This window comes from Misgurnus anguillicaudatus, chromosome 8 (assembly GCF_027580225.2).
Source record: "Misgurnus anguillicaudatus chromosome 8, ASM2758022v2, whole genome shotgun sequence".
Classification (NCBI taxonomy): Eukaryota; Metazoa; Chordata; class Actinopteri; order Cypriniformes; family Cobitidae; genus Misgurnus; species Misgurnus anguillicaudatus.
Window position 1 is genome coordinate 25,954,458 of NC_073344.2, and position 24,276 is coordinate 25,978,733.

The following is a 24,276-nucleotide window of genomic DNA, read 5'->3' on the forward strand; positions in this document are numbered from 1 at the left end:
AACTATATTAGGGACTGCATTTTATTTATTTTGACTTTTTTCTCTAAAAATACTAGCTAAATCTGGCAGTATAATGACTTGAATATCGAGATGTTTTCATTTTAGTGCAAAATGTGATATGTTTTGTACTAAAATGAGACTCGCTAGTGTTGGACTTCATTTCCCATGAGCACTTGCGCGGATCTTAAATTTGCTGCTGTCATTAAAGCGACGAGCGGACGAAACCTGCTGCAACCGGAGAAATACACTGTTTTACCATGTTTACTTTGGTGTTTAAACAGCTAATTACGGTAAGTAAAAGATTTATAATGTTAAGCTCGTAGTAAAGAGAATAATTATGTTTGTTATGTCTGTTGTGTGAAAAGAGGCGGTATGATCGCTGTATAACGTTAGTCGTGTTAATAAGAACATACACATTCACACACAGAGCAATTAAATTTATTCATATGTTGTACATGCATAGAGGAAAATGCGTTAAACCCGTTTAGTTGCAATGCATTTATTACGTGTATCTTTATTTAGTGTTGCAGTTGTGTGTGCAAGCGTGTGACTTTCACAGACGTGGCACGTGTAACGTTACTGTATGTGTGCTTCAGCTTTGGACTTTAGTGTTTCAGTTTGTTCTTTATATCATGTTTAAATGGTTGAACCTATACAAATATAGGCTAATGTATGGTATTTTAAAGAACTCGTTTAAGTAATGTCACGAGGGATGGTAACTTACAGATTTCTTTTTACCACTTTTTGCTTACATTTTCAGCTAAACTTCTACATAAAAATGTAACAGTTTGAAAACAAGTCTTGACATTTGAAAAGAGTTTGAAACTTAAACTGCTGCTAACTTAGTTGACTAAACTCTTGAGATGTGTAGTGCAGTGGTTCTAGTCATCACAGCAGATGATGCAACAACACAACATGTTTCTCAACATGATCAACATTTACACAAAAACACATCAATACTTTAAAGTCTTCAGTATCGGATCTGTTTCTTTGGGGTAAAGTTTGTCCCTGACTGTGTCTATACAAGATTAGCTCATCAGATATTAAATATTACAAGACATTAACTTAATATTGTTATACGATTATAAAACTGTGAAGGTGATGTGAACACAATACTGTGAAAATTCACTCAAAACTGAACTGAAAACTTTTCTTGGTCATGAACACAAAGTTACAGAAAAATATAAGAATAGAATAGAAATGCAATAAGCTGTCAGTGTTTACATTACATTTCTTAAGGAGTTTTCTGAACTTTTTTGTTCACTGAAAATCATTTTTTATATTTTGAGTTATTGTAGACATCTTTTACCTCATTAATTATACGTTTTGCAATGTTTTTGTCTTAACATAGGTTAAATGTACTTAATCTAAATCAAATGTGTAATAAAAGATTTGCCAAAAGGGTAAAAAAAATCTTCCCAGATAAATCGGAATATCTTGATTCTTGAGCTATGTTGCTTCCCAAGTTAAACTTAAGTATATTTATATATTTTGTACTATAAAATAGACGTGTGTGTGTGTGTGTGTGTGTGTGTGTGTGTGTGTGTGTGTGTTTTACTCTTCGCTGACGCCATCTTATCTGTGGTCTTTCATAACCAGATGACAGACAAATAATTAACCTGTTGATATTTTTTATATTGTGACCCTTAAAGGTGCCAAAGCTCAACAGCCAATCAGATTTGAGCTTTACCACACCTTTCCCTTTCAAACAGACTTTACATTCGTTCAAAAATTTGTCTGCTTGTCCTTTTTTGTCAGCTGTTGACAGACAATGTGTCGACAATTATTTTATCAGGCTTGCACAAAATCAGCAGTAAGAGAGATTAAACTGTAAAATATGATGGTGTTTGCATGTTTCTCAAAAGTAGTTTAATAAAATACTGCAGTATTAGCATAGCACACATTCAAAATCTCTCATCTTGCAGATCAATTTCATTGCTATGTTTATTGTTAGTGCACAATAAAAGCAGTGATTTTCACTTAAATATGAAGAGCTCAGATGCAAAATCTTCTATGTGCGTCTGACATTTTTTCTTGTAAATAAACAATTAAAGATGAGTGGATTTTGCCAACACAGGGTTATTTCAACAGTATTTAATGAATGTATAATATGTGCAGAGAACCGAATGATATTTGGTTAATATAATTTTCTTATTTTTGACAGAGGTGGCACTTTTCCATCATCATATTCATTTCAGTTTTTTGTAGTGGTCAATTAATATGGGTTTATTAAAGGCGGAGTCCATGATGTTTGAAAGCCAATGTTGATATTTGAAATCACCTAAACAAACACGCCCCTACCCCAATAGAATCTGGACCTTCTGTTGATAGACCCGCCCCACACATACGCAGCCCGGCATTTGATTTGATTTGAGTGGCTCTAAGTGTGTTTTGGTAGTCGGCCCGTCTCCTTTTCCAACTCGTTTTTCAAACATCGTGGACTCCGCCTTTAATGGCCAATACTGATATAAAAAATGCAAGGTGGTCACCGACTGGCCAATATACTGTTTATAAAATAAACATTTGTTATGCATAATATCTATAATATACTCGTTTTAGGTACTTGAAAAAATATTTACAAGACAATTGTACTGCAGGTCTGACACCTCAACTTACTGTTTGAATAAAACTTTGCTGCATGCTGTGTAACAACAGAACGAATGCCACGTTAAAAAGTGCATTAGGTGCGTTTCCATCCACTTTTTTGAGCGGATATTGGTGGTATTGGCAATCTCGTAACCAGCAGTAAACAAAGCAATAAGTTGACCCGTTAGTAACGTGAGGCAAATCTTTTCAAAACTTGCAAAAAAGAAAACAAATTTGAATTGGGTGCGTTTCCATCAAGTTGTTGGAGCAAATGGCAGATGGTATTGGTAACCTAGTAGCCAACAGTAAATAAAACAAGGCACGATTAGAAAATGGAGACAGGACTGCATTTAGTTACAATTAGGCAAGTTATAAATTAACTAGCAGGGCAGCTTGTAATTTTCAAACTGAATGTTGTGCACAGAAGAAGGAATGCAAAGTTTTTGATGCAGGCACTAACAGCAAGGGCATTAAGACGACATCAAGCTCCATATTATGATAAAGACAATGACAGCTGATACAGCTAGAGGATTTATCATGTGGGTTTAATGTTCACTACCTCAGAATTTATTCAGCAAATACGTTCCAATCTCCCATTATTCTCATTTACTCTTTATTGAGTCAACAACCACCTTAAGTGTGCACAAAAACATTTTTGCGAATTAATGGATTTTTATTAAAATTTTGGCATTTCCATCAATACCTAAAATTAGTGTGATGGAAACCCAGCTAATGACGATGGGTCTGTGGCCGAGGATCTTGTGCATTTCATTGGTAAACTTGAATTTTGTGTGTTCCTCTAAAAACCGCATTTGGACAGCTGGCATTTCTCGCCCATGAATCTACTAGGGCTGTAACGATTAATCGTGTGTCCCATTAAAAATGCCTGTATGAAATCGATTGGCTGCGATTCTTTGTTTCATGCACAGCTTGTGCGTGTACTACGGCATTTAGTCAGTATATAACGAGTCGTTTATAATGTGCATTTAAAAAAGCAACAGTTAAACAAAATCATCCATAATATTCTTTATTATCATGAAAATACCTGAAACTATTTGAAGAACCGTGATATAAATATTCCTGTAGACATTTCCAATAGCCTTCGTAATACTACTTCTTCTGTGGCACAAAAGAAATTTCTGCACGAGAGCACCCCCTGGCTTTGGGATGTGCTGGGATTTCACCGTAATTCATTATAATTTATTTATTGAGAATACGCGCATTTGCACGGTTTTATCGCTACACCACTAGTATCCACTGTTTTTAACGTTTGCAGTTGCTTCGTTAAATGTTTCAGGTCTTGTTAAATCCATCAGCTGAAGCAGTCAATTAGTAATGCGAGTGTAAAAACGTTTTACCAAATTAAGGGATGTTAATTCAAATTTTGCCATTTCACTAGTTTCTAATGCGATATTGAAGCAGAGGGATGGAAACATATATGTCTCAGACTTTGGCTTTAAATTTCAGTGTATTTTCATTCATAGGAATAACAAATTTAAGGAAGAGAAAGATTTATTTGCTTGAAAAAAATTTGTCCGATACGTCGCCCACTGCACTATATCGGTCTAACAATAGTTTTTTATTGTTTCATCTTTATTATTCAATAATATTTTCATGATTGTTTAATTGTTCCAGCGCAGCTTTACATGAATTAACTGAAGTATCAGTTTATAAGCATCAAATGATGTTGTGAGCGTTTCATTCAAGTAATCCAGATGAATATGAATGTTGTTTCTCATATGTGCACTGCACATTGAATTAATTCATTCAGCGCTGCTATTGGCAAAACGTTTTCTTTTCTTTCACCTCCTCGAGCTCGCATGCATCCCATCATGCATCATTGAACTCAGATCGCGCTCCCCGCGGCCGAACTCCATCTCTCTGGATTAACGCTGTAATGTCGCAGGCCTCTGTGGAAAATTGTCTTTCCACACTTCTGATTGTTCTGTGTCACTCCCTTCGGCCCGACACGAGAAAGATCCAGACCTCTGTCCTCCTCCTAACTCTCTCTCTTTCTCTCTCTCTATCTCTCTCTCGGCCGCCCGTGTCATTCTCCAATGGATCTGCTGGTAATTTGTAACGGCTGCTCGCCCATTAATGGCTGACAGCGCGAGAGAGTCCGGGTGTCATCCTGAGCGATATTCCTGACACCTCACCGTCGACCCGTCCCTCCTTCCTAACTCTTCCCCTCTTTCACCCGTGTTACGCGTTGATTGTCGTCTGGCGCTGGCGTGATGGACGGCAGTGATCTGTTAAATTGACTCTTTTCTCAGAAGAAAGAAGAAATAACAAAAATAATAAGTAAAATGAAATGTTTTTCTGCAGCTTTTTTTTACCGCAAGAACAGATGTGAGCAGGCGACGCCTAAAATGACAAAACAATGCATCTGTCATGCTGGCTCAGGTGTGTTTGAGAGAGAGAGAGAGAGAGAAAGAGAAAGAGAAAGTGTGTGTGTGTTTTTGTTAACATGGCTTTTTGTTAATATTTCTTGGTGACATCATCAGATGAAAGTTGTTTCTAAAACTAATCGATGTGACCCCTGTATTTGATCTTCTGGTTTTCATCTGTGTATTATAATAATTATCAGTGTTAATGGAAAATTAAATGTTGAATGTTTTCTGTTATGTGACGGTTAAATAAAACCATCTGACTTTATAATAATAGTTGTTTTCTGAGTAAATTAGAGGCTTTCAAGAGCAAGAAATGGGTTCATTTTCCTATTCGGTCTTCTTTGTATTAATAATTTAAAATCTGAATTTCACAGTACAGTAATATTAATGAATTTATTATATATATATATATATAATTAAGTTTGGTACTGTGAGAATTCACTTACTTAAATATTTATAGTTTGTGGCATTCAGTTTAGATATTCTGAGCTTTTGTTGAGACACACAGACTTATTATATGAAGTGTTTATCCTATATATTTATGTAAGGAATAATTGACGACGGCCATTGAATTATAAAAAATAATGCACACCCGAGGTGCAATGCGGCACAATGCGAAGCGGAGTGCCGTTACACCGCAGGTGTGCATTATTTTCAATTATTCCATGGGTCTGTTGAATGCTGTATTCTGATTGGCTGAGAAATGTTCCGTGGGTATGCATTAATTTCAGATAACCGCACACCTAACTTGTCAAATGTTTTAAAAATAGGCTCCAGAGCAAGATCCCGTGTCTTATACCACGGTTACCACAAACATTGCTCTGGTGCCTATTTTTAAAACATTTGACAAGTTAGGTGTGCAGTTATCAGAAATTAATGCATACGCACGGAACATTTCTCAACCAATCAGAATACAGCATTCAACAGAACCGTGGTATAAATATTTTTAATGTTTATTACACTGTGTTTCCTGTCTGTGAAATCAGATCAGCCAATGTTGCTTTCAGTGATCGGTGATCAGCCCTTTCACACAGAGATTACTGAAAATGTGTCTAGGATTTGTCTGGGATCGTTTGATTTTTGGTTCATTCACACTGACAATGATTTTCCAGAATCTGTGCATTCATTCACACACATACAGTAAAAATCCTGTAAAGACACGTGACATATTTAAGGTCCTGCACTTGGTAGGTTTTTCTCACGGCGTCTAAAATGTGCTAATTTTCCGTGATTTCTATCGAGACACCACACGCGTGTATTTTAGTTTATGATAATAAGAAGCGCGTGATGCTTTGTTCTGTCATCTCTGCTTCAGTCCAGTTTGCAGACATTTCTCATAATGAATGTTGATCTGTGTTTGTGTCAAAATAACTTGCCACACGTCCTCACGGGCCCTACATGTACAATGCATGCGGGGTTTCAGAAATTGCTCGCACACGGATCTCGCATAAAGATAATAAATTGGCCATACTTCGTTTGGCCTTATGTCACGACTTAAGGAGCTGCATTGACTTTGCCTTCAGCTGTGATTTATTCAATGATATACAGCAGAGCCTCTCGTACCGGTGCGTTTCGATTGGTTTGGGGTAATGTGAGCGCGCCCTAAGTGTCACTTTAAAACAATACTAACTATGGTTGGTCGCTTTTCTGTGTCTCTTTTTCTGATTGGTAGATTCTTGGCTAATATAGGCTTACATGTCGAGACTTAATGCTGCAGGTCTGTTGGATTACAGTGACACAAACCTGCGCTGACATCCAGGTCTGAACTCTTAGGATACGTATGGCAATACACACACACACACACACACACACACACACACACACACACACACACACACACACACACACACACACACACACACACACACACACACACATCTGTGTGTCCCTGCAGTGCAGACAGTAAAGGACGTCTCACATCAGGGTGTAATGACCCATGTGATGTCTGTGTGTCTGTGTGTTCCTCTGAGAGACGGGCGTCTGGTCTCAGCGGGCGAGCTGTCCTCCGTAAGAGCTTAAGCCACAAACACTGAAACAACGTTGGTGAACCTGATCCAATCCACTGTCTGTTAGTGTTACAATGAGACCTCGACAAACACACATCACCTGCTGATTGTGTGTTTGTGTGCACGTGCATGTGCGTGTTTGTGTTAAGATGAAATTAAGTCTGAAATATGACAGCATGTTACTGCGTGTGCATTTGCAACAACAAGTCTGGAGTCACATGTTTCAATTAAAATCTTTCTGTCGATGATGAACTGATGGGTGCAGTCAAACGTCTCTCGTTGATCCACAAAACTCTGTTTCCATCCAAACACACTGAAGGTTAAAATGATTTTTTGTTAGTGTTGTGGAAGATTTACACTGTTTACCTGTGAGATGTCAATATGATGTGGTTTCACAGTAAGTGTTTGATGAAGTGTCTGTGAGTTAATGTTTTTTTAATAAGAGATTTTTAAATGGAGGGATAGATCAGACTGCCGGACCCCTGTCGAGTCGAGAGCTGTGCTGATTCAAGGGTCTTAATAATTATAAAGCTCTTTGCTCCGCTCATCATCATAAGTTGTGTTGGGGAAAACATCTGATCCTGAAGACGCTTGGTGTTTTTATGGGGTCTCGGTCAGGAGTATGACAAGACTATACTATGGTACTTATAGATGTTTATTAAAGGTTTACAAAACTTTTTCAAATAAGTCAATGACATTAAAACATAATTACTATATGAACACGTGGCTAATTCTGATCATGTTGTTAATAATAATTGTCAGCATTTTGTTTTAATACATTTGTAATAAATTCTGTAAAAAATAATTAAATAAAAACTATTTTGGCCTGATAACAGAATATTGTGCGTGCATGCGTGCGTGTGTGTGTGTGAGCGTGTGTGTATCTGTGTGTGTTAAATGTGATAAGCCGTTACGCTGAATTTTCTCTTGGTCTTTTGTAAAGTTTGAGTTGTGATCTGCTGATGGGAGCAGAATGAGGATTCTTGTATCTCAGCAGTTTCTCATTCGTCTCATGCAGCTGATCTTCAAAAGTCATTCATTCATCTGGACTCTTCATATGTGCTGATATATTAAAATGATCTCATGTGTTAACTCTTTATTGTAATGTTTGTTTCTGTGATGTTTTTTTAATTTCACAATAGTCTTGTTGATTTATGAATATTGGATTATTCAGTGAGTGATGTTTGTCTATTGATCAGTTTGTGTCTCGATGGGAACTCTACGTTTGCATTATGATGATATTATTGGATGTGTGTGATCCAGTCTCTCAGTAACACATGACAGTAGAGATGTAATTGTGTTTGCTCACGGGGTTATGGGGATTAATCTCTATATTTATTTTTTGTACTACTGATCTGTTTATTTGTCTGGAGCTTATGGGCACAACACAAATGATATGTTGCGTAATATTAGCGTATGAGAGCCAGAGAATATTGTTGTTGTAGTTCAGTTTCTTAACATTGGAATCTGAGATGGCATCAGACCTCACGACTCAAACCCTTGGGGTCACCAGATATGTGGCCCATTTCATTTATTGCAAGCTGTATACTTGTATAACTGTGTTAAGTAAAAAAATCTTGTCTGCATTTCAGCCGCTGTGTCAGCGCAGCCCTGCAGCCGTCTGCGCAGCCGTGCGGTTCCAGCATTCTGCAACGGCGCAGTGCACAGACGCCGATCATCCATGGACGGGACAGGACAGCTTGGCACAGGATGATCCAGAGATGTGGGATCTTCTGCAGAAAGAGAAAGACAGACAGTGTCGAGGACTGGAGCTGATCGCTTCAGAGGTGAAATATCATTCAACACAAGAATCAAATAATAAACACACAATCACATTAACATTATAACACTGTCTGTTTACTCCATATGAACTGCATTATAACAAAGAGTTCATTCAAATATTACTATTTAGAAAATTAATGCAAAGCAGGTTACAGTAAGATATTGAGAGCAATGTGAAGATCACGTGTATTGAGTAGTATAGCACCAGTCAGTGTTGGGTAAGTTACTCAAAAAAAGTAATCAATTACTATTACTAGTTCAATCATGTAATTAGATTACTGTATAAATTACTTTCTACAAAAAGTATTTAATTATAAATAACGTTCTAAATCCTATTTAGGAAATGATTCAAAGATTGTCTTGAAACGGCTCAAATAAATCCTATAATAGTACATCATTTAATCTGGTCACACTTTTTAAGTCCCATTCTCACTATTAACAAACTATTTACTACTTTTGCCTCAATATACTCTTAATTACTGCTTATTAATACTTAGTAAAGTAGTTATTTATGTAGAATAAGGTTTTGCAGAATTGGGCATTAATATGTGCTTTTTAAGTATTAATAATAAACAAACAATATCTCAGTAATATTAATACTAACAACTAACCGGTTAATAGTGACAATTGAGTGTTACCATTACTCTTATTAACTCACCAAAGTATTTAAAGTGTAAAGGTTAAATAAAAACCATGCATTTTAACCTTAGACTTTAAATGTTGATGTTAAATCACAGGATTTACTTCATTTACATCAGAAGTTACTGTCATTAAAATACTGGAAAAATAAGAGGAATCACTTACTGTAATTAAATTACAGTAACTAATTACTTAGTAACTAATTAGACCCAACACTGTATTGCACAGGAGTTGTATTTCTGATACAGTCACACGTGATCTCTGTTTGCTTTACTGCGCATGAACGTTCTGATCAACTTCATTTTCTATCACTGAAGAACTACTCACAGCATGAGCTTAACCCTAACTTAAACCTATAAATGAGGATTTGAGTGATGTAGACTGTAAACGAAATGTTTAAACATTAATGCCATAAAGAATAGAGACAGGCCGATTAATCGGCACCGATAGTTCATTGGTTAAACAATTGGCTATCGTCAAAAATCAACGTCGATAGTTTTTCAGAGTGTGTCCATTGCTTTATATCATTATAAAGTAATTAATTTGCTGACTAAATGCTGCATTAGCAGAAAAACAACAGCTGGAACTTAAGTTTGTCATTTGAGGCTGACAGGACAATATTATTAGTAGTACTCCAAACAATTACACAAAAATACACACTGATAAATCCAACCAAAAAGCTGCATATTTTAAGTTAAGAAAGCAAACAATATGTGGCTGTTGGCTACATTAACATTTCCAAATAAAAATATATTATATTTTTTATTATAACTGCAATATACTTCAATATTTATTAATATAATTAAATAATTTTAATTTATCCATTTATTTCATTTAGCACATTGTCATGGTTCAGTATTGTTGTTTTTATTACTTTGGTAACAGATTTCAGCACTGTTTCACTTTGAGTGTTATGTCTGGTGTTTTTATCCAGTTCCATTTTAAAAACGATCGGCCGATTAATCGGTTATCGGCAAGTACGGACCAACCTAGTTATCTGTATCGGTAAAATCCAATTTTGGTCGACCTCTAATAAAGAAAGACTAGAAAGAGTTTAACAGTAAGAAACACATCATTCAAAATGCAGTACACACACAGATAAACATACATACTGATATACACAAACACACACACACACACACACACACACAGATAAACACAAACAAACGCACACATACTGATAAACAGACACTGATACTTAAACAAACACACACCCTGATAAACACACACCCACAATCTTTCTCACACATACTACTTTTATAGACGAGTATACTAACACAATACTCTTACTATAGTGTGTATGTACAGTGTGTCATTTTCATGTGTATGGAATACAGTTATTGTTCAGTAAACACTGCATAGATACAACAATATACCCCACAATGCAATGCAGTATCAATCTCATATTAGTGTTTAAATGATGCTTGATGCACACAGTCAGTTGTACATATAGTAGTTTATTAAAGAGGGTTGTGTAGTCGCTCTAGAATATCTACTAGTTGTTATTTTATGTTGTAAGATGAGCAGATCAGAAATGTCCAGAAGTGATTAATCAGCTGCGCCGGTCATATCCCTCTGAAATGAAAATAAAACTACACATTGTACTTTCTGTAAGTTACATCTATTTATCATCAAACTATTAGTAATGCAGTAATTTTGGGGGAAATGTGAATAATTGCATTGCAGTCTAATTTAAAGGGTTTGTTAAATCACTTACCCTTGTGTCGCTCTAAACCACACAGTCCTTTAGATTGTCTTCAGAACACATTTTGAGATATTTTTGATGAAAACCCTGAGGTTTGTGTCTGTCGCATAGACTGCAGTTTAATTTTCACAATCAAGCCCAGAAAAGAATGAAAGATGTCGCCAAAAAGGTCCATGTGCTATCAGTAGTTCAATAATAATATTATTACATATATAAGTACACTTTTGCGTGCAAAGATGATTTTATTTAACTATTTGTTCACGAGCAGACTACGGCGCATGCTGCTGACGTGCCCTGCTGATGTAGTTGCCAACGCTTTTTTTATGCAACGATTGTAAAACAATACTCAAAGGGACAGTAAGTAGGGTTTTAAGTGTTTTATTAATCAAAATCAATGTCTTTATTCATAAATATGTCCTTGTTGGTGTCAAATGACCTCTGCCAGTGATCTGACTTTTCCTTGTAAGCTTAGAATATCTTCTCTTTACTTAAATTGAAGGGGTAAGTCCAAGGAGGCTTTTATGTTGTTCCGCCGTATCGATAAACTCTAATAGCAGAGAGGGACAAAAAGCACTAACCTACCAATGCGTTTCCACAACGCGTTTTCATTCAGAACACGTGAACTAGCTGAAACGGACAAGGAGATCAGTGATTACATAACAGCTACCGTAGTTGCAACACGCATTTGGAAAAGCGAGGCACTAGAGAGCACTGTTCGTTTGAATGCAAAATACAATTTCATCACTAGATGGGGTAAAACCTACTTATTGCCCCTTTAAACAGCCCGTATAAATGCACAAATTACTTGCCACTTCTCTGTGTCTGAATAGACGTGTTTTGTGTCTGTTAAGTCAGCAGGTCACGTCAGCAGTGTGCACCATAGTGTGTTTGTAGTGTTCTTGTCACTTCGTAATATTAATATTGAACTACTGATGGCACATGTTTTTCAATTTTTTCTTGGCTTGATTGTGAAAATTCATTTCGTTTCATTAAAAATACACTCTAAGAAAGGATGTCTTCTTTTTTTATGCTTTTAAGACATTATGTGTTATTTTGTGTTGATTTTGTGTTAAAATTGTTAAAACACAAGTTCAGTTAAAAGTAAGACAAAATGTGTTGTAACGCTTTTAGTGTGCTGTCCCTAAACTAATACTAATGTGTTGTTCTGGGGATAATGGAAGGACTTTGTGGTTTAGAGGGACACAGTGGTGAGTGATTTATGATCAAATTGTCATTTTTGGGTGAACTAACCCTTTAACCCCCCAGTCACATTAGCTACAAGCGACAGAGACAGAGCGACAGGCTACCATTCATTTTCAATGGAAGTGGCCGTTTGCCTGCGACAAGCAACGAGCTCGGCGCTGCGCGAGCAAGGCGGGGCCAAAATAGACAAGCAGGCTATTTTATGCAAATGCTGAGCGATGCGACAAAGCGATTGCCAATCGGAGTGAAGGAGCAGCGTGACGTAGGTCTGTGGTCGAGTCTGAGAAAATAATTCAAGATGGCGGAAAAAGCGTATTTATGTATATATCTGATAAGTTTGGCATTTTATCTCATATATTTTGTTACTTTTATCGAGAAATAAATACTTTTAAATCATAAAACACCGTTATTGAAACTTAACAATACCTCTAAAGTGACTTTTGATACCGCTTTTGGAAACTAGCCAAGGAACGCCCATCAAGCGAGTGCGTGTCGCTCGGTGTCGTTCACTTTTGTAGCTAATGTGACTGTAGGGTAAGGTGTGTCCCTAAATGTTCTGCTTGCACTGCTAAACTTTTCAGTACTCCTAGTTAAACAAGTTCCCCTCGAGCTGAGCTCTACTCCAGGCTCTTTTAATCTCTTGATTTGTTTATGAAGTTTCTATCTTTGGCTCTGTGGATTTCTCTCTTCTCCAGCTGGGAGTCTCTGCCAGTGCATTTACAATTCTAATGCATGTGTGTTTTATCAGCATGGCTGGCGTGCAGTCGAGAGCTGTTAGTTGAACTCTGATCTGGGGTCAGGCATTAGCATAACACCGTGTGAGCAGCTGACTCAAAGACAGACAGACAGACAGTGAAGGGTGTTCGCTGTTAGTCTGTCTGTGCTTGCCAGATACTTTTCTCTTTACTGAACTGATGAATTTCGGTGTGTTGCAGATTTTCACCATGTGTGTGTGTATACATCTGTGTGTGTGTGTGTGTGTGTGTGTGTGTGCGTGCGTGCGTGTGTGTGTTTACCTTGACAGAATTTCTGCAGTCGAGCAGCTCTTGAAGCTCAGGGCTCTTGTCTCAACAATAAGTACTCAGAAGGTTACCCGGGAAAAAGGTGTGTCTGTGATATCCCTCTTATAGATGAAATCAATGAATGTATTGCGTATTACAGGGCAGGTCTTTAAAGTGTCATACATTTACACGTTCTAATTATTGAAAATGTGCAAAAATCTTTTTTAATTAAAGGCTGTAAAACGATTTAATTTAAACCGTGTGTGTGTGTGTGTGTGTGTGTGCAGGTATTATGGAGGTGCTGAGGTGGTGGATCAGATCGAGCTCTTGTGTCAGAAGCGAGCGCTGGAGGCCTTTGATTTGGACCCAGCGCTGTGGGGTGTTAATGTCCAGCCGTATTCTGGATCTCCTGCTAACTTTGCTGCATACACCGCCGTTCTCAATCCTCACGATCGGATCATGGGTCTGGACCTGCCGGACGGAGGACAGTAAGTATTAGATAATATTCACTTATCATTACTATACGAGTCATGAATGTAGGATGAATGATGTTCTCTCTCTAGTCTCACTCATGGCTACATGTCTGATGTCAAGCGGATCTCCGCCACTTCCATCTACTTTGAGTCGATGCCCTACAAACTGAATGTAAGCAGACATTAACTATGATAATCACAGTTTCCTTTGGTGTGTGTGTGCGTGCGTCCGTGTGTGCGTGTGTGTGTGTGTGTGTGTGTGTGTGTGTGTGTGTGTGTGCGTGCGTGTGTGTGTGTAGACAGATGAGTAGAAACAGGTGTCTTGTGTACTGTTCCTGCCTTTTTAAATTGATCAGAGCATCATTGTGTGTTTGGGTGATCAATGAGGCTTTGTGTCTGTGTGTGTATCTGTGTGCGTGTGTGTGATGGATGAGTGGTCAGTCCCCTCTCTCTGGGAGAGATAATAGTAAATCGACAGGGAGCCCTGAGAGACACACACACACACACACACACACACACACACACACACACACACACTGCAGTATGACCCTCAGAATCCACATTAGTGTGATGGAGTGACCAGACAAACGGAGAGAGAGATTATCAGCTGTCCAGCTCTTGTCTCAGGTGGAGAGAAACTCAAGATAAGACGGGACAAAAGTTTGAGAGCGTGAGACTGTTCTCAAGAGTGTGGCGAGAGAGAGAGAGAGTGACACTTTTGAGACACTGAGACGATGTTGGTGTCAGAGAGTGAGACAGCATGTGAGAGTGAGACTGAAGAGAAAAGAGTGAGACAGTAGGGCTACATGATAAATTGCATGCGATAGTCATCTCGTCAGTAAAGCCGGTTCCCTGATTAGTAGTAAACCACCATCACCTGCAGGAGATTCATCCGTGATAATAGAGGGTATGCACATGACGTCACCGTTGGCGAGAGGGACTGCGGTTACGCCCACTGAGTGGCAAAAGACAGCGGCAGCATTTGAGTACAGCGTGACATCGGCGAAAACACAGTGAAAACGCGTCTAAATGGGAAAAAGCTGTTGTGCGATAGACTGTACTAACAGATTAACAAGAATTATAAAACAGTTAGTTCCAATCCTTGATTTTGATTGGTCAATAGGTGTGCTTTATTCATGATAAAACACAGCTATGACCGCATCACCCAACGGTTCTGTTGATCACTGCGCCCTTAGCAACTACACATGTCGGTTTGTTGTTTTTATTTGAGCTTTCATGCATATTACACATTTTTGTTCATGGTCAGGGACTTTTTTTTAGCGGAATGAATGCTTTTTATTGATTTAACTTCATGAAAGTTGCACTAATATATTTTTTCCTTTAATATTGTGTGGTAACCGTTTTATAAAAGCAATAAGGTACTTGAGGCAAGCGCTGTATCGCGAATAAGTAACGGCTGAAGGGCGTTGTTAGCGTTGTTAGGCACGACGCGAAGCGTACCTTATTGCTTACTTCAGAGCTATCGTTTTACAGACTACCAAAAAACACCGACAGGAGAAGTAAAGTGATCGTTCATTCCAACGTCCACAGACCACAGGTGGGTTGACAATAGGGCTGGGTATCGATTCACATGTTCCAGATCGATTCGATTTCGATTCACAAGCTATCAATTCGATTTCGACTATCGGTTCAACTCCGATTCTCGGGCAGATTTTCATACTTGATTTTTGATTCAACTTAATGAATATAGATTATATAGAATATTATATTATATTATATTATATTATATTATATTATATTAGAATACATTAGAATAAAGACTGAATGAATGAATGACAGACTCGCCTCTCGCTCCTTGGTAACATTGCGCAAGGAAAAAAAGAGAGTGACATCTAGTGGAGAAGACTAGTAATTAGATTAACGTTAATCTTACGTTCAATGTTTGTGGAAATAAATATGAGAAAAAAAAATCGATTTGTGGGCTTTAAGAATTGATTTTGAATCGACAGGTAAAAAAAACGATTAATCGAAAAATCTGTTTTTTTGCTCAGCCCTAGTTGACAAGTTGCAAGCACAGTTTTTACTTTCTACTTAAATGTATTTTTTTTCAAGTATTTGTATTTTATCCGTGTTTTTCTTTGGAAAACATACATTCCAAATCATATTATCATAATTTTTATTATATTAAATTTCATAAATAGACATGTTTGTTTTACATTTAATATTTAAGTACATTAACATACTTTTTATGAAGTAAAAGTACACAATTTTAATGTAATTAGGTATTAAATAAATTTAAATATGTAATATTAAAGAATACACAGTATGATTTTATGCTTTACAATGTAGTGAAGTAATGTTTTTCCCAATACAAACATCCTAATAAAGCACAGATGCTTGGAAAATGTAATTAATGTAACTAAGTATTGTCCACCTCTGCTATCAAGTCCAACTTAATTTAATTTAAGCTGATAATAGTCAGTTTTACTGGCATTTTCGCAGCAGCCGATATGAAAACCAGACATTTTGTTGCACGTTTTGCCACTTAAACGGACGAACTCTCGCGTGGCCACGTGGAAAAGTGACGTCAATGCATACCCTCCATTCATGCGAAATTACCCCGATTGTGCGTGAACTACGGCTTTGTGTAGTAAATGCCACTCCATCTGAAAGTAGGCGATTTACTACTAATCAAGGAACCGGCTTTACTGATGAGATGCACGTGACAATCACGTGTGACAGCCCTATGAGACGGCATGTGAAAGATGGCCAATATGTTTGATGTGATGTGTGGGAGAGTAACACAATGTTGGTAATCGTGCATGTGTGTGTGTGAGACTAGTGGTGTTTGTAAGTCATAAATAACTACAGTAGTAATATTGTGTGTACAGCAGATGTGAATTGTGTGACACCTCAGCATTAATTATCTCTCATTATAATGAATCTGAATCTGTCTGTCTGTGACACTGTTTGCTGAGTGGACTGCAGTTTCTTACTTGCTGTCAAATTAAAAAAGTCACTGTGGATATATCGTGGTATAAATGTTACAGCACCTGCCACACATTTCTACAGTCATAGCACATGTACTGTCACAAAACCCTGGAGAGTCACAGTGAGAGAGTACAGATAGCACCATGTTATATATGTAAAACTTTCTCTCTCTCTTCAGCCTAAATCAGGTCTGATAGACTATGATCAGATGGAATTAACTGCAAGGCTCTTCCGACCCAAACTCATCATTGCTGGCACCAGTGCTTATGCCCGCCTCATCGACTACGCCCGCATCAAAAAGGTACCACACCTCACACTCACCCTGTCTGAACCTCCTCGTCTAACTAAATGTCTCTCTTTCATACACTTTTAAAGGGGTCATATATTGAGATTTTTTTCTAAGACGCAAAATAAATCTTTGGTGTCCCCAGAGTACATATGTGAAGTTTTAGCTCAAAATACCCCACATATCATTTATTATAACACGTTAAAATTGACACTTTATAGGTGTGAGCAAAATGTGCTGTTTTTGTGTTCTTTAAAATGCAAATGAGCCGATGAAATGCAAACACTGATCACCATAATGGCGGATTGTTCAAATTAAAACTCAATGTTGCTATCAGATTACAACATCAGATTCTGACATCACAAGGGGAGCCACATTTCAATGAGCAATTTTTCATATGCTTGCAGAGAATGGTTTACCAAAACTAATTTACTGGGTTGATCTTTTTCACATTTTCTAGTGACCCACTTATAGCACTTAAACATGAAAAGACAGATTTTCATGATATGTCCCCTTATAAAGGTGCTTGAAAGGTTCTTCACAGCGATGCTATAGAACAGGGTTCCTCAAATCTTACCCTGGAGGTCCAGAGCACTACAGAGTTTAGCTCCAACCCTAATCAAACTTACCCACCTGTGATTTCCTAGTGATCATGAAGACCTTGATTAGCTTGCTCAGGTGTGTTTGATCAGGGTTGGAGCTAAACTCTGTAGTGCTCCGGACCTCCAGGGTAAGATTTGAAGAAGGGGGCTATAGAAGAACCATTTTTGGTTCCTCAAAGAACCATTTAGTCAACAGTTCTTTAAAGAACCATTTCTTTATACATGTTTATAATCTGAAGAACCTTTTTCACCTTAAAGAACCTCTTGTGAAACAGAAAGGTTTTTCAGATGTTAAAGGTGTTTTTAAAGAACCATTTAGACAGAAAATGGCACTGTGAAGCACCTTTATATTAAACAGTGTACTCACTTCTGAAATGTGTTTCTAAACTCAAATGCTCATCAGTTCATTTTGTAAACTTTGTTCAACAGTTTGTACAGACTATAGAGATACTTTCAATGTATGCAAATGAAAACTGATGAACAGATTCATAAACATCATCAAGTCATGTTTCTATTCAGCAGTGCTTCAAAACCAGATTGATCAAATCCTTTACTTTATACTGTCTCACTTAGAGATCTGTCCCATAATGAAAAAAGTAAAATGGGCTTTGAACAGAAAACATGAAAAATTATTACTGATTCTAAATGTTTTTCTCCTATAATCACTCATTTATTTACTTGACTCGACTTACTGTCATGACACTCACACATCGCGGGTGTGCGTTATTTTAAATAATTCAAAGCACCGGAGTCAATTATTCCTCTTATAGACCGTTTCATCGGATGCACATGCAGTGACGTGATATGCATCTGGTGGTCCAAACTTTGCTTCTGGTTTCAGGTTTTTTTAATAGTCTGACTAGTTGCTAAACTGATCTCTTGAACAAATGCCTTGTCGAAAATAACAACTGTTTTGGTTTCTTAGGTAATCTATGTGTTGTTTATTTTGCTTGTTATATAAATAAAGTGCGTTTAAAGTACTTTGTTGTTATTTATTCTTAGCGGAGTTTACCGGAAGTTACGTGATGACCACGAAAGCCGCTTGTTTATGTTGTTACTGCTGAAACCGTCTATACCACAGATACCACATACATTACTCTGGTGGTTATTTCAAGATATTTGACAGGTCAGGTGAGTGTATATAGAAAAATAATCAACACCTGTGGAACATTTCTCAACCAATCAGAACAAAGCATTCAACAGTCCTGTAATATAACTGTTGATATATGCAAACTCTATTGAACTTAGATATGATGTAGAGTTTCAGGTGAGATCATCATGATTCACTAGAAATCAGTCTGACAGTACAAGTGGATTTAAAGCAGCAGAGTTAATCTTTATCTCATCTGAAGACTTTCTTTCATCATCTAGTGTGAGATGGGTTTCAGGGGTCTCTTGTTTACCCCTGTGTGTTGTGTTATCTCATCCTCAGGGGGAGATTTGGGTCTCGTGTTTGTTGCTAGAATTCACTGTGGCCTGATTTCAATCCAGGATAAATAAGGCCAGCTGTATTTATACACGCATATATAGATGAAGTGTGCATATAATTATCAGTGTATAATCAGCTGGAAAATTATTTTTACCCCTCAAACTGAGTCGTCATGCTCAGAAGTGTTTGTGAAGTGGAGAATCTGGGTCTTGTTCCCTGAAGTGAATCTCATCGGGTCATTCTCTGATAGACTGATAACACAACGCTTTGATTGTAAGATATGCTGGGAGCGCTGCCGATCTGAGGCTCCTAAACGCTTCAATAATCTCATGAAAAACTATTTATTATATCTCTCATCCACCCTTACACCTCTCTATCTCTCTCTCTCTCTTTTTCTGTACAGTTGTGTGGTGATATCGGTGCGTATATGTTAGCAGATATGGCTCACATCAGCGGTCTGGTAGCCGGTAAAGCCATTCCTTCTCCGTTTGAACACGCTGACCTCGTCACAACCACCACACACAAATCCCTGCGAGGATCCAGGTACGCTTGAGTGCCTCCGACGTTTACTCTACTTTATATCTGAGCCTTCTTTCAAAGAGCACCAGAGGAGGTTTGATCAGACCCACAGAAACCAAATACAGTTTGAAATGACTGCAGAAAGTCTGACTTTTATTCTCTTCTTTAATTCACTCCAGGTTTGTAAAAAGTTAATTTGCAATTTTCATTCCTTTTTTTTGTACAGTTCTCATACTATAACATGATAAAGCAGTAGATGTTACCTCACTTTCAGTTCTTTGGATGCAATGTGAATTTAATGGCAGGTTGAACGCATTGCATTATGGGATACAGTATTTCACTCAGTAGTAGCTCAAAAAAGTATTTTGTGCATACACCGTTAGACATACAGTTACTTCTAGAGATGCTCTGATCAGGATTTTTGCAACCAATACTGAGTACTGATTTCTTGTGGTCACAAATGGCCAATACTGTGCACTCTTTGATGACTCTAACTGTAAATCTTTTTTTTCTAAAAAAGTTATACAATGTTGTCTTTGTAATATTATTTAATTTATTTATTTTTGTTAGAGAATCAAATAAATAAGCACAACAAATACTTATTCTACAAAGAGCAATTCAATATGCCTATAAAAAGGTTTATGTCTCTTAAAATGACTAAAAATAAATATAGTGTATAGGGGTGTAACGATTAATCGTGCAAATGCGCGTTTTCTCAATGAATGAATTTGAATGAATTACGGTGAAATTCCGGCACATCCGAACGCCAGGGGGCGCTCCCGTGCAGAAACTCCCTTTGTGCCACACAAGAAGCAGCATTACAAACGCTATTCCAGGAAATGTCTACACAGGAATATTTATATGCTGTTCTTCAAATTGTTTCAGGTATTTTCATGATGATAAATAATATTTTGAATGATTTTGTTTAACGAGTGTTGCTTTTTCAAATGCACGTTATAAACGACTCCGACTCATAATGATTTTAGATTGATAAGGACTTCCTACTGACCAAATGCCGTAATACAGGCACAAGCTGTGTATAAAACGAAGAATCGCAGCCTTGCGATTCAGAATCGATTTCAGACAGGCATTTTTAATGAGGACCGCGATTGAATCGTGATTGAATCGTTACATCCCTAATAGTGTATGAAGTAAATCAAGATGTATTTGTATAAAGCAGAACAGTTCTTCAGTCAAGAGCAGAGATTGATTTTCTCTTTAATATTATTGAGAGATGAATTAGGTGACTGTAGCTTTAAGACGTGAGCGAGATCTTTAACATGACAGGCCGTGTGCGTTTGTCGGGTGTACAAGCTGCATCTGCGAGTAAAATGAAAGTTTAAACTGTCAAAACTTTCAGCATGAAGATGAAATGTCCCGCAATAAATATATATGTTTTATACGCTGTTTGATGTGGATGTGAAGACGTCACGCTGCATGTTAGGACTGGAGCGCACTCTCATAGAAAACTTAATTGGATGACCGACTCGTACCGACCTACGGCCGATCGATCGGAGCATCTTTAGTTACTACCCTATAGATCAGCACATGGCCATTGACTCTTCATCATTAACTCTTTGATCTCCTCCTCCTTCAGGGCGGGGCTTATTTTCTATCGTAAAGGTGTGCGCTCGGTGGATAAGAAAGGCAAGGATGTTTTGTATGACCTGGAGGATAAGGTGAACTTCTCAGTGTTTCCTTCACTCCAGGGTGGACCACACAATCACGCCATCGCTGGAGTCGCTGTGGCTCTCAGACAGGTACGACTCTCTCTCGAGTGTTAAAGTCATTGTTTTATGGTTCTGGTTTTTGATCATTGATAGTTTTTTCCTCAGGCCACGACACCCATGTTTCGAGAATACATCGCTCAGGTTCTGAAGAACTCTAAGGCCATGGCAGACGCTCTGCTGAAGAGAGATTACACACTGGTGTCAGGTCAGATCTCATCTAGGTTTTGTAGTCATGTTTAGATCTGAAACAGAGAAACATGTTCTTGTCTGGCAGTCAGATTAAATCTCTTCTTGATAAATGAAGCAAATTGGTAAGTTGGTGTGGCACCGATGTGAAAGTTGTTTTAAAGGGGACATATCATGAAAATCAGACTTTTTCCATGTGAAAGTGCTATAATTTGGTCCCCGGTGCTACTATCAACCTAGAAAATGTGAAAAAGATCAACCCAGTAACTTAGTTTTGGTAACATGTGAAAAATAGCTTATTGAAATTTGGTTCCCCTTGTGATGTCATAAGGGGATCCTATTATAATAATACCACCCCTAATCAGCACTATCCAACCACAGGACTGACATTTAGTGCTGAGATCAGCTCATTTGCATTTTAATGGACACACCCAAAAACAGCACATTTTTAATCACACCTACAAAGTGACAATTTTAACATGTTATAATAAATGATCTTTGGGGTAACTTCACATATGTACTCTGAGGACACTAAAGAGTGTTAAAGATGTCATTGTTGTGCAGTGGATAGTATTGTGATTATATATGAATACTTACACTGTTCAGATGGAGTCTTGGTTTTTACAGTGTGTTATCTTAGTAAAGCGTTCCAGATCCGACATATGCAGAACTAATTGAGCGTCTGTCTGCCGTAACTCCACACGCCGCTGATCTCGCTGAACACACATGCTGTTGTTGTTTTGCCTTCATCCTGTTCGCCTGAGATCTCTGTACAGCTGCTGAAAAACACTTTTATAACCCGTTTCATATTTACCATTCCAAACGCATAAACCAACGACCGACTGCTGTTTAAAGTGTTAAAGGCCGCTCTCGGTTACTCTTGTTTATTAGTTGGCGAGTCAGTGAAAATGACCGAGTGAACATACGGCTACGGTCGTGACCCGCTCCGTCAGTCTCTGGATGAGGCTCCGTTATAATAGAAATATATTCGCTGTTATTGTTTGGCACCACGTGAACATTACAGCTTCTCTTCAGATAAACAAATGAAAATAACGCTTGGGTTTGTTGCCCGCAGGTGGAACTGATAATCATTTGGTTCTGGTGGATCTGAGGCCTCAGGGAATGGACGGAGCGCGAGCTGAACGGGTACTAGAACTGGTTTCTATCACGGCCAATAAAAACACTTGCCCTGGAGACAAGAGCGCCATCACGCCCGGAGGTCTGAGATTGGGTTAGTAACACATAAACTCATCCCATTCACTTGACTACTACTATTATCATCATTCAGTAAGTTTGATGTTTTCTGGTATCACAGGAACTCCTGCGCTCACATCTCGACACTTTAAAGAAGCAGATTTTGAGCAGGTGGTGGATTTCATTGATCAGGGCATCAAGATCGCGCTAGATGTCAAGAGTAAAACTAGTAAGTGTGGTCATCATGTGAACCTGTAAAAAAGTCAGTGGTGTTGATTTTTCTTTTTTTGTGCATTATATTCATTCATTTTTGTCCCTTTAGAGAAACTGTCAGATTTCAAGAGTTTCCTGCTTGAAGACGCAGAGACGGTAAAACGAATCGCTGATCTGCGAGCTAATGTGGAGGCTTTCGCCCGGCCCTTTTCCATGCCCGGATTTCTGGACCATTAACCCGGGACAGCTGGGTAATGAGGGAAAGATCAATGATTATACCTGCGTACACACCTGTCATGTTATCCCATCAGCACATTGATGGACGAGAAGTTTTTCTTTGATTAAATTTATTGTTGGCTTTGTAATCAGATACTACAATAATAATCATATACTGACATTAAAAGTCTTAACATGATCTATAGTAATGAGAATGAAGGGAATTTACCTGCTAACATCCACAACTCAGAAACAATCACAGATATTCAAGTGTGAATGAAATTAAAATGAACTTTTCATAAAGAAATGAAATCTTCAGGACAGTGTTCAACAGTGAAAGTGTGTGCGTGTGCGTGCAGATGTGTGTATGCGTGTGCTTGCATATTCCTATCGTATGCGTGTGTGTTTGTATGCACATGTGTGTATGTGTGTGTGCGTGTTTCCGTGCATGCATGCGTGTGTTTGTGATCATTAGGATGTTTAACATCTTTATCTTGGGAACAAACTTTCTCTAAAGGGCGTTTTACATGGACGTGGCAACCGCGAGTGTTTATTTCTTTTTCAATAGGAGATGTGCAGAAAGTAGCAAAATGGGGGCCGTTAGAGAGGTGAAACAGAGTTGCTTTGCTCGTGCCCCCAAAATCCTGTCCCGCTGCACAAAATGCTTCCACAACACAAGAAAAGTTGTAGCCGCTCTGTGATTTCACCGCTTGCCGCGTACCGTATGAAACGCCCTTAAGACTTCTGATGCAATAATGTTTACTCAACATGTTCAAAATGTTCTTTTACAAACTACAAAACGTCTTCAACTTTTTTAACTTTAGACATTAACATCAGTTGTTCTTTAATACTTAAAGCTATTTTTAAATGTAAAGAGAAGTCTAAGACAGTTTATCTTTCTAACAGTATTAGTAGTTTAGTGATTACTAGCTGTACATGTTTACTGTAAACACATGCATTGATATTGATCAATACTCTTTATCACACACACACAATCCAGCACTCGCTGTCACCTCAACAAAACCTCTTTTATCAAGAAATGATTAGTTTTAAATGGACACATCTTTACAAATGTTTTTCTAATCCCAATAAATTTGTGTAGAAAGAAACTTCACTGTTTGTGTTTGTTTGTGATTTCTTTAGTATGAAGGTTATTGATCGCCC

At 37.8% G+C, this 24,276-nt stretch overlaps 1 protein-coding gene across 1 annotated transcript; it reads left to right on the forward strand.

The window, feature by feature from the left end:
- The first annotated feature begins 135 nt into the window (after positions 1-135).
- Positions 136-24,226, forward strand: shmt2 (serine hydroxymethyltransferase 2 (mitochondrial)). Its single transcript, XM_073870563.1, has 12 exons — positions 136-290; positions 8,575-8,769; positions 13,336-13,415; positions 13,600-13,800; positions 13,876-13,957; positions 16,916-17,038; positions 19,458-19,597; positions 21,171-21,333; positions 21,409-21,508; positions 22,565-22,720; positions 22,805-22,912; positions 23,006-24,226. The coding sequence occupies exons 1-12, from the start codon at positions 258-260 to the stop codon at positions 23,131-23,133; spliced, it is 1,509 nt and encodes a 502-aa protein (XP_073726664.1). The 5' UTR covers positions 136-257; the 3' UTR covers positions 23,134-24,226.
- Positions 24,227-24,276: the final 50 nt, after the last annotated feature.

Bases quoted from the DNA above. Each gene is read 5' to 3' on its own strand.
- shmt2 (XM_073870563.1), top strand. From the start codon at position 258: ATGTTTACTTTGGTGTTTAAACAGCTAATTACG. The intron at 291-8,574 runs GTAAGTAAAAGA...TCTGCATTTCAG, and splicing joins TGTTTAAACAGCTAATTACG to CCGCTGTGTCAGCGCAGCCC. The intron at 13,801-13,875 runs GTAAGTATTAGA...TTCTCTCTCTAG, and splicing joins GACCTGCCGGACGGAGGACA to TCTCACTCATGGCTACATGT.